This window comes from Varanus komodoensis, unplaced genomic scaffold (genome assembly GCF_004798865.1).
Source record: "Varanus komodoensis strain SLA01 unplaced genomic scaffold, ASM479886v1 scaffold4, whole genome shotgun sequence".
NCBI classification, from domain to species: Eukaryota; Metazoa; Chordata; class Lepidosauria; order Squamata; family Varanidae; genus Varanus; species Varanus komodoensis.
The window spans coordinates 42,166,893-42,186,428 of record NW_025335941.1 but is presented as its reverse complement, the minus strand read 5'-3'; the positions used below and the strand labels follow the sequence as shown (position 1 = coordinate 42,186,428).

Genomic DNA, 19,536 nt, shown 5'->3' with positions numbered 1-19,536 from the left:
TGCAACCTGGTATTTCCTGGTATTCCATTGCTCTTCCCAAGGGGAGCACACCTTGCACATTGCGATCTAATGGCCTACTTTTATTTATTGTATTTATTTATTTAGGAGACTTCTATGCCGCCCCATTCGCCGAAGCCTCGGGGCGGCTCACAACCATAAATAAACTTCAAAATAACTTTGAACAATATAAATTGTTCAAACTTTGAACAATATAAAAATAACTTTAACAATATAAATTAAGTCGCCCTGGCCAAAGAATAAAATGAATAAATAATATTAACAATTAAAATAACATTTGAATAAAAAGGTCTTCGCCTGGTGCTGAAAAACAAATAACGACGGCGCCAGGCGGACCTGGACCTCTCTTCCAGGTACTTATCTGGGTTAGTTGCCAAAAAAAAAAAAAAAAAAATCTGTGGTAACTTAAAGACTGAAAAATTTACTAAGACATACACATTTATGGGCCTTCAGCAGATGCATGAAATACTTTCCTTCAGACATGTGGTTGTGTGATTGTAACTATTTCTACACTTAAGATTTAATGTAACTTGCACAGTCTGTTATTTCCAGCACTTTGTATCCTTTTGACTCCACCACTAACATTTCTTCCTCTCTACTCATCTGTACACACACACACACACACACACACACACCTGCCAATTAGGATTATAATCCATTCATCTGATGAACTCTCTGGTCTAAAACCTTCTGCAACAATCAGTTTGTTCAACTTTATGGTGCCACAACACTGAGTGAGCAGAATAGAAGACAAGTTGCTCAGGCCACCGAGTGGTTATCAGGGCACTGTTAGTCATTTGATCCAGAGTAGAAATGCTGCCAGTTGTATTTTCTAAGCAAGTATCAGGGACCAATGTTTCCAAAACACTCAGTGCCCTTTCCTTGCATTGAAGCAGTGACATCATGCTTTTCCTGTAGTTTAATTGCAACCTTGCTTTAATGGTACCAGTAATGAGAAGCAGCCCTATTAACGTTGCCCTTATTAAGACAAACAATGACAATGATTAATACTCCTCCAAAGATGCTCTTAGAATGCTTGAAGACAGTTCATCTGTTAGGTTTCTACTGCTATTAAGTTTAACCCTGGAGCTTGCAGGTTAAATGCCAAGTTCCTTGCTTATTGCTGTTTTATAAAAAGGCCACTAAGCTTTAAGATGAAAATATTATTGATACAGAAAAACCATTGCTTGAGAAGACAAAGTATAAAACATATCCTTCAAAGCTGGAGTGCTAAAGTATGCTTTCAAAGGAGATTCAGAGCCCTTGCTCAGGCATCTTCACACACACACAAACCAGATGCTACAGATGTGGGCAGTCCCACATCCAAACTAAACTTGCCCAGTTCTTTCAATCCCTCCTCATAGGGCTTTGTTTCCAGATCAACCAGGTCACTCTGGACCCCATCCAGCTTGTCTATATCCTCCTGAAAGTACAGTTCCCAGAACTGGACAAAGATGGCGTCTAACTACTGCTGAATAGAAGGGAACCTGTACCTCACATGATTTGGAAGCTATACTTCTGTTAATTTAGCCCAAACTAGCATTTGCATTTTTGAAAGCCACATCACATTATTGGCTCATATTCACCTTGTCATCACCATCAATTCCCTCTCACTTGCAGTATTGTTGAGCCAAGTACTCCAATCTTGTAACTGTGCATTTGGTTCACTTTTCCTCAATGTACAACTAGGTATTTGTCACTACTGCATTTCATTTTGTTGCTTTCAACCCAACATTCCAGCCTATCACAATCACTTTGAATCTTGTTTCTGTCTTCCAGTGTATCAGCTGTACCACCCAATTTTGTGTCACCTGCAAATCTTATCAGAATTCCCTGCACCTCATCATTCAAATCATTAATAAAAACTATGACGAGCACCAGTCCCAGAACTGAGCCCTGAGGTATTCTGCATGTTACCTCTTCCCAGTTTGAGAAGGTATCATTAAGAAGCAATCTTTGAGTCTGATTCTGAGGTCAACTGTATCCACTTGATACTTGTTCTATCTGGACCATTTTTAGCTAGTTTGCTAATCAAAATGTCATGTGGCACTTTGTCAAAAGCTTTGCTGACATCAAGATATATTATGCTCACAGCATTCCCACAGTGCACAAAATAAGTTACCTGATCAAAAACACAATCAGATTAGAGGGCAAGATTTGCTCTTGATACATTTGTGCTGGCTTCTAGTAATTAGTACATTGTCTTTAAGGTGCTTACAGACTGCTTTCTTCATAATCTGCTCCGAAATGTTTCCAGGAGTTGATGTGAGACTAACTGGTTCATAGTCCTCAGAATCTTCCTTTTTGTTCTTTTTAAAGATATGGACACTATTAGCTCTCCTCCAGTCATCTGCTACTTCACCCGTTCCCCATGATTTCTCAAATTAATAAACAATGGTTCTGAGGGTTCTTTTGCTAGTTCTTTTATTATGTTAGGATGGAGTATATCAGGCCTTGGAGATTTTAACTAAATTACATGTTCTTTGACATTTTTTAAATTAAACTCATGTTTCCACCTTGCAATTTCAGTTTAGACTTCATTTTTGCCAGGGGGTCGTAGACCTGCTTTTGGAGGAAGACTGAGTCAAAGTAAGAATTGGCACTTCAGCCTTTTCTTTGTCATCTGTTATCAATTTGTGTTCCTCACTAAGATGAACAATCCTTTCTTTTATCCATCACTTGCTGTGCATGTACCTGAAAAAAAGTTTTGTTGTTGTTGTTGTTGTTGATTTTAGTCCTTGCTATCCTCAGCTCATTCTTGGCTTTAGCCTTTCTGATCTCATTCCTGCACTTTTGCACTACCCGTTCACATTCTTCTTTTGTAGCATGGCTTTCCTTTGATGTTCTATACATGACCTTTTTTGTATTTAGGTCAATGTTGTGGGACTTTCAAAATTAGTTCCAGGAGAAGGTGAAGCTTCTTCTCTGGTTCAAACCTGGAGTTCTTTTCTAAGTACTTGCTATACAAAGATACTAAAAGAAAGCTTTATTATTTTATTTCTTTTATTAAAGTAAGAGATTAAGAGAGGTTAAAATAATTGAGAGAAAGATCAATGTGAAATATAACACTCTTTAACCTGATTGGTTAACACCTTCTTTAACCTGATTGGTTAACAATTTAGTTACAGATGTGACAACTGTACAGAGGAGTTCTCCCACACTATTTTCTGCAAGGATAGTACCTCTGCATATGGACAACTAAGGCACTTCCAGAGAAGAGAACAGAAGGAAAGCAAAGCAAACTTCACATTTGGTAACATTACATCCATGTGTGCACATCAGTGCAAATCTGTATGAGTAAACCTTTAAGCCAGAATAAACTGGCTGCATTCATAAGCAAACAAAAATGAGAAGAGCTAACAAAACTCTACAGCAATGTATGGATGGAAAAGTACAACTGGTATCTTTTCACCATAGCAACAGAACTAGTCAGTAACCAAGGGTGAAGCATCAGCGACGTGGAATGATTGAAAACCAGCCACAGGAATATAGACTGCTGTAATTTAGTGCATGCTTACAAAAGGGCAAAGTTCCCCATGTTTTTCACATGGTTAGTTGTTTGTAGTCATGAGAAAATATGTATGGAAGTGGCAACAGCTCAAGAATTCAGATATTATATTTTGAAACATACTCTGAAATCTACACTTCAGAAATGATACAGATGTGGTTTCAAAAGAGAAGTGTTTCATCAAAATGCACAACAAACACTACATTTGTATTTTTGTTTAGAACAATAATTTAAGTTTGGACTCATTCCAGAGAAGAATGAATGCTGGATTTTAAGGTTACATAAAGAGCCTATTGATTTTATAATACAATCTGCTCAACACGGACATGTTAGATGCAAGATAAAACAAGATGGGGTCTCTTCCCTGGGAGAAACAGTCAGCTGTACCATAGTCAGGGTTAGAGGCAGAGTGATTAAGATCTCCTATAGTTTTGGTTTGCTAATTAGGAATGTTGCTGAATTGCTTTGAAGACATGGGAAGCATTACTCCAGGAAATGAGGCTTAACTCTTTCCTCCCACGAGTTCTCTTAGCTCAAATCTTCCACCCACCTCCACATCCACTGAGAGGGTTATACTTTCAATCTGGGGCAAGATCAATGAAAGGCCATAGGAGAAACAGCTGAATTCTTCCTCTCCCATTGTCTTTGTCCCAGAACCAGAGGGAAATACTAATCCCTCATCCGTATCTATTTGGATTTCATTTTTAAACAATGGATGGGGAAAAATTAAATTGTAGGTTCAATACTTGCATGGAGTACAGTTTCTAGTAGCAAGGCAGCAAGTACACACTTGAAGCAGAAGAATCCTTCCCAGATGTAACTAATAGGCATTTCCTCAAATAGAGCAAAAACAGTGGAAGACACATTAGATAGGTCTCAGTCCAGGAAACTGGTATGGTAACATTAGTATTCTAGCTCTGATGCAAAAATACTTTGGTTTTTGCTGAGCGCTTTCAGAAAGTTGATGTCTAGGCTCTAGGTTTTCACATGAGTATCTCTGAATCATGAAGCATCTTTTTTAAATTTACACAAAATGCAACAGGTATTTATAGACTATGCAGAAACAATTGCATGTTGACTCCAGGAATCTGAGTAAAGATGTGCTCCAGGCAGTCTTGAATGAAAACTGATTCATTTTCATTGAAAAATGAAAACTGCCTTGATCTCCCTGTGGGATAACCTGAGTCTCTTGGACCTCTCAGAGGTCTTTGATAATTTTGACCATGATACCCTTCTTGGAAAGGCTAGCTTGGCTGGTGTTGGAGGTACTCTGTTGCAGTTGTTTCACTCCTACCTGGATTGCTACTTCAGAAGATGGTCCTGGAGGATTATTGCTTTTCCCGGAACAGTCAGTCATGCCAGAGGGTTCTATTTTGCCCCCACCCCAGCTGTGCAGCATCCACATGAAACTGGTGGGGGATGGGAGTGGTTGTCTGGATATATGGTCTGAGGTTTCATAAATATGAAGGTAACCCAGCTCTTTATTTCCCTTTCATCAAATCCAGGTGAGGCCTCAGGTGTTTTGAATCCATTCCAGGGCACATTAATGGGCTGGATTAAAGCCAATAAATTGAGTACAGTAAGACTGAGGTATGGTTAGTGGGTGCTGCTTCTGCCTCCATGCATGATATTCAAGCTGTTCTGGGAGGCTGCACTCCCTCTAATAGGCTGGTTGTCACAGGAAGGGGAATTGGGTACTGCTCCTTCATCACCCCCTAAACGAGCCACTATCTCCAGAATTGTTGGCCTTGTAGAACCTAGTAAATGAGACAAAAACTGCAGCCTCTATTCATTTTGTGAGAATTGTATTCTCACCTTTCTGTGTTTGCAACCAATGAATGTCACAGCAGTGGCCAACACACCCACCATCTGAGGTGCTAACACTTTTGGGCTGTGATAAGCCTTTTGGGAGTCTTCCTTGTAAGGAAGAAAGCACTGCCTCATAAAAGAACAATTCAGAAATCCGTAGCTAAATCTGAGTAGCAGTGTATCTGTCAAAGAACAAAAGGAGGCAGCAGGAATCCATGGTCTTTCTAACTCAGGCTGTTTTAATATTTTTCTGAGTTTATAAAATTACTCTGGCAGTGTCTGCAGATGAAGTTAATCATTATTAAACCAATACTGCAAAAGGCAGGGTTTGGCTGAGTAAGCATGGGTTACTCTAAATCCTGGAAGTTGTTGTTGTTTTGTGCTGACAAGTCACCTCCAACTTATGGCAACCATATGAGTGAATACCCAGCATGTCCTGTTCTTGCCAGCCCTGCTCAGCTCTTGTAAACTCAAAGGCTGCAGTTTCTTTCATGGAACTGATCCATCTTAATGCTAGACTTCCTCTTCTTCTGCCTTCAACTTTCCTTAGTGTTATTGCCTTCTCAAGTGAGGCTTGCCTTCTCATGATGTGCCTGAAATACAACTGCTTCAAGTTTTGTCATTTTTGCTTCCAGGGAAAATTCTTGCTTGATTTGATCTAGAATTCACTTGTTTGTCTGTCAGTCGAGGATATGTACAAAGCTCTTTTCCAGCATAATCAAACAAATCCGAAACTTTACTTGGAAAGTATTTTATTGGAATATTTGCGAATATTCTAAAACATGAAAAATAACACACAATTCTTTATACTGTTTACATTTTAAGGAATAAAATGAAAGGGAATCAAAACTGCACTCTAATATTGACATGGCTCTTTAGTCTGTTTCGACCTCTTTAAAAACAGTGCAAAAACCTGCACATATCTGTTGGAAGAGTTTGGTCAAGCCTTGTATGCTGGAAAATTCCAAAAAGGCTCTATGGGCCAGATGAAGAACTTGGTTCCAACAAAAATGTCATCTGTCTCAAAAAAATTGAAGCCACGGCAAGGGGACTGCCTGCCTAGCACAAAATGCAATTACAGTTCTAGAGATGTGGAAGCAGTTGCTATTCTGTTTGTAACAAAAGGCAGAATCTCAATCACTCATGCTTGGAAGGAGCCTTTGGAAATGAAGGATTAACCAGGAAGTGATCCCACAAACTGCAGATGTTGCCAGGTATATTCAGTATACTGATAAATAAATGACACAGCAGACATATCTCTATATACAAATCCACACCGAATGAATCAGACTGGCTTACTGTGGTTAGAATGAGGAGCCTCACTTTAATATTTATTGCACTAAATAATTAACATTTTACTGTAATTTGTACTGGGGAAAGGAATAAAAAGTGAATAAGAAAACTGTAAAATAAGGGTTCAGAGATTCAGTTTTGGAAGTTGCTTCACACCTGCAGTCTTTTTAATTGGTCCTTTCTTTGGGTCCAATATTCTCTGATTTCTTGGAATATTACACCTTCCTCTGCAACATAAAGAGTGAAGACAGATCAGGAAACACTGTTGCCCCTGCCTGTGGTGCTGCAGAGACTGAGACTGGCTAAGCATCATGATGCTACTAGAAGCCTGGCATGGAGTTAAATGCTGCTGTCCCAGTTGCAAGTGGCGAACTGGGATAAGAGCATCTCACTCATTTGGGGAGGGGGTATATATGGGAGGAATGGGATTGAATGGTCTAGGGGAGAAAAGATGTTTACCAATATGGCAATGGTGACCTCTTTTTCTTTAGAACTGACATCCTTTGTGAAAGTGGGAGCACCTTATTCTCCTCACCATCTGCTACTGTTTATACTACAGGTGGCTCTAATCAGAGCAAAGCACCAGCTACCATAATTTCCCCATGGCATCCATCCACCTTGGAATAAGGGTAATACAGCAATGTTAGCACTCCAGGAAGGAAGCATTCTGAGGGGAAAACATGATAGTCACAGCTTGGCTCTGCCTGTGGTTTAAAGAAAGGGGGAGGAGACTCAGACAGGGAAAGCTGCCACTTTCTCTCTCACAGTCAGTGGTTCTTTAAGTTTCAAAGAAAAAGGAAAGAAGCAGAGGAGGTGGCAGAGGAAGACACAGTTTCTTGTGTTGCACCAATAAGTATTTGTTCCTTTCCCTTTGTAAGCAGCCAGATCTTCCCTCTCCCAAAAACTGGGTTTCCCCAAAACTGGGTGTGGCATTTCTGTGATTTTGTGATAGTCCTGCAACATGCTATCACTTGTAATTGTTATATAAGATGATGGCATAGATTCTGTGGAATAAATAGATGTAAATCTTTTTAATGGGGTTAATAAATATGTAAAAGGAAACAGAGACTGGCAGAACATTTAATTAACAATCATTTTCCTCAATTCATTATTCATGATTACATTTTATTGCAAATCTAAATCTGGAAGCAGAATGCTCACCTCCTTGAAAGGGTTCTATCCTTACAGGCAGCCAAAATATCATTTTAAATATGTAAGTCTATGAACATATTCATAAATGTACTGGGAAACCAGTACTGATGATGTTAGTGGGCGTGGCTATGTCCAGTGACATCATTTCTCCACCCCTGACTATTCCCCCTTTCTACATGCAGAAAGGACTGTTCCCTGGCCCAGCCATATCCCCCATGTTAAGAGAAGTGACTCCTCCAATCTTTTTGAGTTGCTAGACATGCTTGGAATTTGGAGGGAGTAGTGTGGGTGCTTTCTAAATATGGTTGCCATGGGATTGGGGCTTTCCTATTTATGAAATGGCAGCCATAGTTAGCATGGCTGGTCACAAAAGACTCACTTCCCAAATGCTGAACTAATGAGACTAAAAGAAATGTAACTTGTACAGGAACCTAAGTATGAGGCAAGGTAGCTTCTGAGCTCCAAAACACAAAGCTCTTTTGAACATGAATATAGTTGGTGTTGGAGGACAGCTCTCACTGTAAAGCATGGCAGCTTCCCAGTTTAAAACAAGTATTAAAAGTCGGGGGGCAGGGAGACAGAGAACTTGGTGGGTGTCAGGAGAGGTGTTGATGAGCACACTTGATAGGTGACTAGAGAAATCCTACAGGAAAACCTGGTTCTGAAGAACCAAGGAGGCTCTGTGAGTCAGTTGTGAAGCCTCCAGAGGCTGAACATTGCACCTCCCTGATATATAGGCACATCAATAGGATGTCGATCAAAACAGACTGGGAATAAGTGAAAAATCAGGTACATATCTGGGATTGATGGAAATTGTTTCCAGTATCCTCTAATTAAGAATTCACAACAAGAGTATTCTCCAGAGTCAACTTGCATTTCTGTGTCCTTACATATAAAATTAAGGTAGCTGGCTAGCCATATTCTGTTCTCTTCCCTGGGAATATGCTGCCTTCATAAAATCTAAATGGGTCCTTCAGCAGACTGCGTTATGTCCCACTGAGAAGCACTCCTCCAGATTTTACACTCACAGTTTGCTTTTTAGGGAAGAGTGACAACCTGACAGATTTGGGTCAGATATTGGAGCACAGCAGAAGATGGAGGATCAATGACAATCTTATATTTAATTCTGCCAATCCTTCCTGCCCCCATGACATGGACAACTCGCACTCCTTTTTGCACTGCACAGGGTGATCTTTCACCTCATGCCAGGAGCAAGAGAAGCATTTCACCCAAAGCCCTCTCTTATACACAAAGAAGTCAAAGTCTCTCAGCTTAATGTACTTCACAGGTCCAGTGAATGGGTAAGATGCGAGATTGTGCATACTGAGGCCCCTGGAAGGCATTGCAAGGTCTCATGTTCATTTTCAGGCTGTTTTTGAGAAAGCCAGAAGTAGCAAGACAGAAGCTGTTTCTGCCTTTCTCCAAAGTTTGGTACAAAGGGAAAGCTGAGCCGGAGCTTCACATCTGCTTTCCTAACAACTCCCCTGGGAAGTTTGTTAGGCTTGAAGACAGTGCCTGGATTGTGCATGCCTAGATCTTTTTATAGATCTATGTTTGTGATTCTCTCAGCATTATTTTTGTCATTGCTACCATTTTTAGAGCACAAAACCTATCCACAATTGTAAAATGGTAGCTGAGAACATCTTTTGATAACCTTTTAAAATTTGTTTCATTACTGGACTTAAAGAGTGTAAAAGCAGATCATATCACCAGCCAGAGAGAATCTATCTGGATATGTGCTAATGAACTCAAATACAAAACTGAGTGGTAGGTTTATTTCCAGTGAACTGTGTGGGAGCCAGACAGTAGAAGCTCTTCTTTAAAAGTGGATTATATTGGAAATCTCCCTCCTACAATCAGGGAGGATGTTCTAGTTTGCCTAAGAAGCAGTCACATATACTGCTTGCAAGCATCATGAGCTGTATGTTGATTTTGGTACTGTCTCTATATCAGTTTATTATGAGCAATATCAGATATGCAAGTCTCCCCAAAGCATGTTGTCAACTCCTAAACCTCTTTTCCACATTCTGAAGAGGTTGTCAAGTCTCTGTATTACAGAGATTGCCATAAAAAATAAAAATTGCCATTAAAATTATCACTGTCCTGGGATGCCTGTAAAGGATGGGGTAAAATGCTTTAAATAAATAAATAAATAAAAATTCATTGTATGAACTGCATTGTGATATATACTTGGTACTCCACACTGTCTAGAAAGAATTGGATCCCTGATTTGTGAGCTGATCCATGAAAGCAAAGGATTGGGCATTTAATATGATAGCTACTATTAAATTGACACAGACCACATCAGAGAAATAATAACTGCATGCAGGTAAAAAACGTAATTACTCATTCATCCATGGCAAAGCCAAAAACATTCTTTAATAAAGATAAGAGTTGTAAATAGGTCAGAAACCAAAAATCCATGCAATGAGTCCAGATAGATAACATAAAGCAAAACCTCCCTTAAATTGAATAGCAGGACCCAACTGCAGGAGAATTTCAAAAGCAATGCGTGGGGTTTGGAAAGTCCAAGTTGTGGTTTTACTCATGCTTGGGATATTTGTCATAGATTTTTTAGAGAGTGTTTCACTGCAACAAAGGTGTTCACTATAAGTTGGTATTGCTGAATACTACTTGTACCACTATGTTCAAATCTTCTGAACAAACAGGAAATGTTCTTTTGAATTATTAAGACATGAAAACCTGATTTTCATTTGACAGTTGCAAAATGTCAGCTGTATTGATCAATACATATTTTTGTTCTAATATAATAAACTGAAATTTAATTTAATTTAATTAAAATAATGAACTGAAATTAAATTGGTTAAATTGAAAAGGCAAAGCAAATGACTAACACACCCTTAATCTGTGGATAGACTAAACCATGGAGAATATTAAAAATGAGATTTCTGGATTAAGTTTTGATAATTATTATTATTAAATACATTTTTATCCAGCCCAATAGCCTGAAGACTCTCTTAATGGGATGCTTTATTGTAACTCTATGGATGATTGTTAATCCAATAATTGTTTGCTCTAAATTTAAACTTGGCACCTGCACACTTTGCTTTAGAACACTTTCATATTCTCAGTACCCTCAAATGGGTTGGCTCTCTGTTCATTGTGAAGATTTAATAACATGAAAAGCTTTTTGCAGTAGCTGTATAATTAAAAACTGATCTCTACCACTCTACCTGAAGCAACCAGAAGATGGCATAATGCCATTTTAAAATTAGCTGCACTATTATATAAAATTATATCATGTTTTTAAAAAATATAAAGATCAGATAGAGCTTGCTGCTCAGACAGTGGGGAGAGAGAGTTTAGATAAAGAAGATTTTTTTAATAATCTAAAATACAATACTAAAATACATAAATACAAATAAAAATAAATCAGTAACAACAAAATATACCAAAAAAGGAAAAAAGGAACAAAAATATAAAAAAGATATCCAATGCACCTCTCCAACTAGACTTTGGCTACATAGTAATTGATTATTCAAGTCCTTCTGGACTACTTCCTTCCATCCAGAATTGCGCAGAATCAAAGGAAGAATTTTTTAAGAGCAGATATACTCATATGGGCTAGAATTCACCCATGCCAATAAACCTACAAGCCTAAAGGAACACCTGCTGTTTGACAATCAGTACAACACAATAAACTATTTCAAAGAGAGTGCAAAGCTGTGAGGAATAATATTTTTCTGCAATAGAAGATTTCTGTATGTCATAGTACCAAGAGTGCTCATACTAAATTGGCACACTAAATTGAAATCTGGCACACAAACTAGGGGAGAAGGGCTATACAGGTGTGCACTTTTAAGAATATTTTGTTTAAAAATGCATTCATGAATTTTAATTAATTAAAATGTGTCCAAGTACAGTACTGCTGTCAGTCATTAGGTGGCTGACTTTCTTATTTAGTGCACCACATTATTTTATTTATTTAATGGAATTTCCTGTACCCCATCTTTTACAAAAAATGGCACTCTAAGTGCCTTTACAGTTGGTACAGTTTTAAACCAGGAGACAGTAGGCCACAGGTGCCTGCCTCCTCCCCACAGCTGCGGGCAGCTCTTCCTGAAGTATGGAATGGGCAGACCCCTCTCCTCAGGGGTTATGGTGCCAGTAGCTTCCCTCACAAGGGGCAGTGAGTGTCTTCAACTCTGACAGCTGCATACATTTGTTTGAAGGCTTTGCTGTATCAACTAGGGCCTATTCTGACCTGAATGAACCCAGATCCATTAACTAACAACTAATGCGAAGAGAATGGGCGTGACTTGCATGTGCACAGTAAACAGTGCCATGCTGGTTAAATCATGTGAGCTGGCAAAGGCTACTAGTCGAGGTACCGATAAGAAAGAAAAGATGGAAACCACCAGCCCACATGGCCTCTGCACTTGGGTGAAATAATGCAACTTTTAAGTGATATGCAGTGAAATGCAGTGTAATGAACATAGTGCTCCAATCAAAGCCCATGTTCAATTCCTGGTGCAGCCATTGGATGATCCTGGACCAATACTTGTCAGCCTAACCTGCCTTACAGAATGTTTTCATTTTTATTCTGCCTTTTTATCACCAAGGAACCAAAGGCAGCTTACATGGTTCTTCTCTTCTCCATTCCACCCTCAGAACAAATATCCTCAGGAAAGTAGGTGAGGCTCAAAGTCAGTGACTGGCCCAAAGCCACCCTGTGAGTTTCATGGCCAAGTGGGGACGAGAACTCAAAACCTAATCCAACATTTTAGCCACTATATCATGTTCTCTCTTACTAAGTTGTGGTAATAAATAGGTAAACTCAGTGTAAGCTGCTCTGAACAACTTGAAAGGAAGGGCTAGGCAGAGAAAAAAAAATAAATAATGGACATTATTTACCTCAGAAGTTGGTTTTCCCTCTTCATTTCCACAGCCTCCATCTTTTGCCTCTCTAATGGTTTGTGTGAGCCTGATATCTGCAAAAGTAAATATATGTTGATCCTTAACACTACATTAGACTTCTTCAACATTGTGTTTTTCAGATGTTTTCAACAACTCCCATCATTCCCAAGTAAATACCAAGGGCTATTTTGCAGTTCAAAACATCTGGAGTCTAAACATCTGGAGAATCAGGATGGGGAAGTTTGCTTGAGTGCAGGGAAATAGCTGCAGCCATACCAAAGAGAGCTTCAGAGATCTTTAACACATAATTGCTATGTTGTGAACTGCCCAGAGAGCCTACATTTTATAACTGAAGCAGTCCTATGGTCTCAAGACTAGAGACAGAATTTGGACATCAGAATTAGGAACCGGAGCTTTGCCCTTCCCCAGCACAGCCAGCACAAAAAGGACCATGCTGGCTGCTAAGCTCAGGAAAGTAATCTTGGAAATGGGTAAAAGGGGATGTTTTGGAAGGAAGAAGGCAGCAGAAGTACCCTGCAGCCCCTCCAGCCTCTCCATAAAATAGAAACATTCCTGCTAGGTGGGAGAAAAAGTCCATCTAGTGAAAAATGCAGGGTGGGAAAATGGGAAAGTGAAGACCATGTCTATATTGTGCTTGCTCTGCACAGGGTGCCCAAAGGTCTCTGCATTTGGGATTGTACAGGCACTGCAGTAAGATTGCACCCTTCACATTTAAATTATTCTTATGTGCGTTCACTGTAAGCCACCAGGAAAGCTTTACCTCATGGGGCAGCTTGCAAATATTCTGAATAGGCAGATACAACTGCATGCCAGTATCTGCTGTTTTTATATTCCAAGGCAACTAACTCACTTTAAATGGCTGTTACAAAGAACAGTGCAGATTGGTTTGATCAAAATGCCAGATCATCATTTGGCACAAGTAGAATGAGCCTTCACCAAGTAGCTTCCTCCTCATGCAAATGATGGCTTTCAGCAGCAAGCACACCATCATTGGCAGTAGTTTGCCATTTCAGACAAAATGGCAAAATATTTGTTTTTTCACACTAGGAAGGGAGGGAGGGAATAACCTTACATGAGGGGTCCCAAATAATAACTTCTACCAACTCTTTGTGTAGCTAAAATAAAAATAGGAATAAATAAGAAACTGCTTCAATCACAATAACCATAGCAATTACTCTTCAGAGACTCATATTTCTTGTCCCACTTAAAAGGTTGAAATATTAACTGTTGAAGTCAAATTGATTTTTAAGAGACACAGAAGCACCCAACTGTCTGGATTGCATCAGTTCTATTTATTTTTCTGATCACTTGACCATATCGAAAGCTGGTTAAGGGTGCAATCCTAAGGGACTTGTGCCCTTTAGGAGGGCTCTGTTTTTCAAACCCTCCATCTATCCTAAAGCAAGGCAGAAGGAATAACAGAGCATTTTTGCCTTCTATTCCTGCCTTTGAACATTCTAGTTTAAACATGTCCCTTAGCCCATCTAGCTGAACTGCCTTTCAGGGATCAGGAGTGTGGAGAGGTTCTTGGGTATTGGGGACCTGTAGAGACCCTTTCCTCCTTTTCTCCTCACCCCTAACTCTCCAGGCATCTCCCCCCACCCTCGAGTGGGGAGATGGCTGTGATCATGCTGGGGGCGAGAGGGAGATGGCCGAGATCACACCCCTTTCCTGCAGGAGAGCGAACGTGATTGCGCCCATCTTTCCTGCATGAGCGCAACCACAATCTTGGCCATCTTCCCCCCGAGTGCACCCATGTTCGTGCTTGTCTCTCCCCACCCCCAGCACACCGGAATGACAGGAGTGTGCAGGGATGACAGGTGCAATTGCGGTCATGCCGGGGGGCGGGGAGATGGCCAGGCTCATGCTTGGGCATGGGGGAGATGGCTCCGATCTTTGTTGTTCTTTGTCACTTGGCTTTTTCACATTTTTCTGATTAAAAAAAATAGTTACAGAATGGATTAACCTCATTTACATTGAACCTTATTGGGAAATTTAACTTGACTCACGATCAGTTTGGGTCATGACCAGAGTCCTGGAATGGATTAAGTTTGTGAGCCAAGGTACCACTGTAGTCTCATTTCCTTCTGTGAAGTCATACCTTAATGCCTCAGCTGGTGGGGGAAAGAGAAAATCTGCACCATCCTTTAGTTGCTGGCATGCCCTCCCAGGCACAAAATATTAAATCTCCCTTGTTAAGGGTGTTAAGAGAATTTAAATAAAATGGTGCCCGTAAACAGACATATACCTCCTTTGTCCATTCCAGTCTCCTTAACACTGGGCACATCTTGCAAAATACTGATGCATCAGCATCAGTAGGCCAAAAATGGGAAATATTCTCCAACAACTACATCTCATTCCATAATACAGAGATAATTATACAGATCATTTGCTTTCTGGTTAAATACAAGGGAATACTGCTAATTACAGTCTTCCTTTCTCTCTGCTTCAGGACACAATGAATTGAATGACAGTTGTTTGTTTGTAGCAATGATAAGGTATCATGCCAAGTAAGTCTACCTTTTATACTATTTAAAGAACAGTTTCTTCCCACTACATGAGGATTGCAAGAGAGTATCGTTCTCAATGTCTGTACAATACTTATAAACTATATATACTAGATTATTCAGAGGCTCTTACATTGCTTGCTGTTTTCCTTTGTGTATGAAAGTGGTTGTCTCATTAAGATGTTTACTTATGTTTTCATATGAATTTGTTTTGTAAGCCACCATGAGGAGTATTAGAGCAGCATATCAGTCTTTTTTGCAAATAATCAAGTTAATACACTCAATAACATTTGTAGACAGGACACTGGCAGCTCTCCAGGTACTTATAGAGTTTTACAGCAGGGGTGAGAAATTGGTGGCCTACAGCTCCCATGATTCCTTACCATTAGCTGTGCTGATTCAAACTGATGGGAGCTGTAGCCCTCCAGATGTTTTCACCTACATGTTGTCTGCCTGTTTTACAGACAGGAGAATGCCTTGGAAAAGGACATCTAACATTTTCCTCACTTCCAGTCAGTCAGTCTCAAATGCATTACGTAAAGAATGGATGACATTTACATTTCAAAGTTTCATTTAAACTGAAGTTATGGAACCATCGGAAAGGGCAACAAAATCTAGTGTCTACTGCGGATGCACAATGATTTTGCTTGCTTTACATCTTTTAAACAAACCGACCTCATGTTCACCTCCCAGGTTAATGTGGGGTTCAGGCAACTGTTACCCTCCAGATTTCACTCTCCTTTGAAATGTGTGATGCAATCCTTTGCACAAAAATGCCAGAGTGCATATAAATGCATATTTTAGAATAAAACACATTCAGAAAAACATAGTTTTAAAGAAAGCACATTTTAAAATGCAAAGTCATCATGTCTGCAGTATGGTCAGAGTCTTAAAATATAATGGAACTGAAGGATCTGTAGACATTCAAATCAGAATTTACCAGGTGATTAACAGGTAGCTTCAGGTTTCATCAAAACAATGGTTGATCTCCCATTTTTAAACAAATATAACGTACACTGTTACTGAGAACAGCCTCCCAACATCGTGCAAAAATCTTAAATATTAACTGTTGTTCCAATAAGATTTTTTGGGTGCAGATTAATGCCAAAATTTTGTATTTTATTTACAAAATTTATTGACTGCCTTTCTGGGCAGGAACTCCCTCAAGGCAGCAGAAAACAGGACTTGTGATAATGCGAAAAAGTATTGGATTATAATACATAGATGGATGGAGGAAATATTACAGAAACCCTTTGCTTTTAAACCAGCAGTTTTCTTGTTAGGTATCATACCGGAAGACGTTAACAGAAAGGAAATGTATCTGATACTGCACCTAATCACAGCGGCGAGGATTGCATTTGCTCAATATTGGAAAAGTGAGGAACTGCCCACCGATGGATTGATTGTAAAAAAGATCTTGGACTGTGCAGAAATGGATAGATTGACTTTATCATTGAAGGAGAAAGAGGACACTGACTTCTATCAAACTTGGGATTCTTTTTATAACTGGTTGGAGAAATGGGACTTGGCGTAAACTTAGAGATGTTTTCAAATTATTATAAATTGATTTGAATTTGACTTTAGAATGTAAAAACATATGTAGAAGCGGGGTTGACCCAGTAAATCCGATGTATGTGATGTTTGATGTTTTTAGTTTGATGTTTTTAGCAACAGATGCCCTTCTCCGGGAACCCTCTGTGAATGATATTAGGAGGGTGAGTACCCGGAGTAGGGCCTTCTCTGCGGTGGCGCCCCACCTATGGAATGCGCTCCCCAGAGAGGTCCGCCTGGCGCTGTCATTATTTGTTTTTCAGCACCAGGCTAAGACCTTTTTATTTAAAACTTATTTTAAGTGTTAATTTATTATGTAGGATTTTAAAAAATTTTAAGCCAAGATGCACCGGGTTTTAATATTTTTAGTGTATAATTTTTGTATAATTTTGTATGGTTTTGTTTTTGTTGTGAGCTGCCCTGAAGCTTTGTTGTGATGGGGGAGGCATAGAAATGTTTTAAATAAATAAATAAATAGAGTTACTTTAAAATTTTAATAAAAATTTATAAAAAAAAGGCAGCAGAAAACAATGAAACACATAATGAAAACAGTAAAACACAATAAAAATAGCAACAGCAGCAAAAGTTCTACAAGAAAAAAGAAAAATCAAACACCAGCATAAAATAAAACAGAGAATTGCAAATACAACCCAGTTGTATAATGGAAAGAACTTAAAAATGGACACATGTGAAACTGATACAGACTTGAAATAGACTGAGAGCTATCCCAGCCATCAAAAAAAGGTATGGTCAAGCCTGACAGAGACAGATGACAACATATGAGAAATGAAAATATATTAATGAAAGTCTTCCACACTATGATGTTCACAAAGAGAAATCATGCCCTGGATTATTTTTAATACAACTGGACATGGGGATGAAGGAGGATGTTATATATGAAGAACCCGTCTGTGAGAACTAAAATGTGATGCACTAAAGGAAGCGGGAAGGGAAAGGGAACAGAGTAGTCTAGGGGCTGACAAGTGCTGAGGTCTTGTAACAGCACAGATTCAACTATTAAGCCTACAAGGGCAACAAGATGGCATAAATGATTAACATCCCTTTCTGTCTTTCCAGCTGAGTCAGACTTAGCTTTGCAGAGTTTCCTGGCTTGGAGGTAAATCAACTTAAAATAAAAAGTCCAGTGGGGAAAAAAGTAATGAACAGATTAGAATAAAATGTCTTCCCATCAGACTAGAGAGGTTTTTGGACTTACTTGTGACATCACCGCTAAGTATGCACGACGTTCATCATTAGCTTTATGGTAAGCCTAAATTCCAAACAACAGGTAAGTGGTTACGACAGGATAACTGACAGAAGATTAGAGAACAAACATAGCTCAGGACTGTTGCTCATTCGCACGTGCGCGCGCGCGCGCGCGCGCGCTCTCTCTCTCTCTCTCTCTCTCTCTCTCTCTCTCTCTATATATATATATATATATATATATATATATTAATATAGAGAAAGCGCACGAGAGCATACAAACATACTTTTCATCATCCTTGCAGGCAACAGTGTGTCAGATAAGACACCAAATAAGAGGCATTTTATGTAAGCCGTCCCAAGCCTATGCGATGGGACAGCATACAAATACTCTAAATCAATCAATCAATCTGAGGTGGTAGTTATGACAGAATACAAACCTTTGCTTCTTGTTCCAATCTCAGCTCATAATCTTTCAGCTGGTTCCGGAGGCTTTCCTTCTCTTCTCCCAACTTTTTAAGAAATAGATTTAAAGAATCCTGCCATTAGGTACATAAACAAAAAAGGGTTATACATAGTTTCATGCTATACTGAAACTATGAAAATAATCCAGGTTTGTGTTTGCGCACAACAAATACTAATCAATTGCAGCTACCCTTCTTACTGTTCACAAGTCATCTGTTGACTTGCCCAAGAAGAAGCAAATATGACAAAACATGCCGTATGTCACAATCAAACTGTAAAGTTTCTATATCTTGATAAGATTATTTTAGTTCACTTTGTTTTTTGCCCTCCTCCAGGTGTGCAATTTTCTGTAAATCTAGTTTAAATACATTCAATGGGTAGAGAATACCATAGGACAGTCACATGAGCCTACTTTGTTTACAACTTTCTTGACTAGAAGAAACAGGATTTTCATCACCATAGGGAAAATTCTGCCTCAGTTCTTCAATTTTTGAATTTCTCATGCAATGGCCCATTTCAAAAGTAATAGCAAACCATGGTTCTTGTTACCAAAACAAGCCACTGTCAGCACTGAACTTACATGTTGCCCCCTCCTCTTTCACATACCAGGAGGAGAAGAATGGAAGTTTTCACTTCTAATTTAAACAAAAGGTGGTTCCCTCTGGCTTTCAAACTTGAGCATCTGTGGTTTGCTTAAACTATAGTTTGAAAACAAACCAAGAATGGAAACATTAATTTAATCTTGATTTGTTTTCACACCATTTAAGTACACTTAGATGATTCAGACATCACAGAGAACTTTACTTTGGAACCCTTCCCTTCTCATTTTAAACAATCTCCTTACAGGTATTTTGGCTTTTGGCTCTGGCTTCTTGGCAGAGCGGCAGAGGCTGGGAGAGAGCGCTGAGTGGCCAGGGGACTGGCGAAGGCAAGGTAGGAGCTGGGCAGGGGAGCAGAGGGCCAGGAGCAGCAGAGGAAGGGGGCGGGGCCAGAGAGGCTAGAGCGGCCAGGAGGAAGCAGAGGGGCGGGGCCACCGGGCTGAGAGGCTGATAAGGCGTCGTCCCTTGTCTGCGTCCCTTAGCTGTGGCCCGGGCTGCCTGGGGACACCCTTCCTGAGACAGAGAGGTTTGA

At 39.6% G+C, this 19,536-nt stretch overlaps 1 protein-coding gene across 5 annotated transcripts in view; it reads right to left on the bottom strand.

Moving 5' to 3' along the window:
* DCLK1 (doublecortin like kinase 1) overlaps window positions 1-19,536 on the bottom strand; it is a 317,888-nt gene that overhangs the window by 271,396 nt on the left and 26,956 nt on the right. For 4 of the 5 annotated variants that reach the window (XM_044442668.1, XM_044442669.1, XM_044442665.1 and 1 more), the window contains exons 5-7: window positions 18,381-18,479; window positions 17,954-18,007; window positions 12,656-12,732 (exon numbers count right to left, since the gene is read on the bottom strand). In XM_044442668.1, coding sequence (XP_044298603.1) covers window positions 12,656-12,732; window positions 17,954-18,007; window positions 18,381-18,479 — 230 coding nt within the window. The remainder of the gene's footprint in view (window positions 1-12,655; window positions 12,733-17,953; window positions 18,008-18,380; window positions 18,480-19,536) is intronic. The other variant, XM_044442666.1, reaches the window with a different exon arrangement.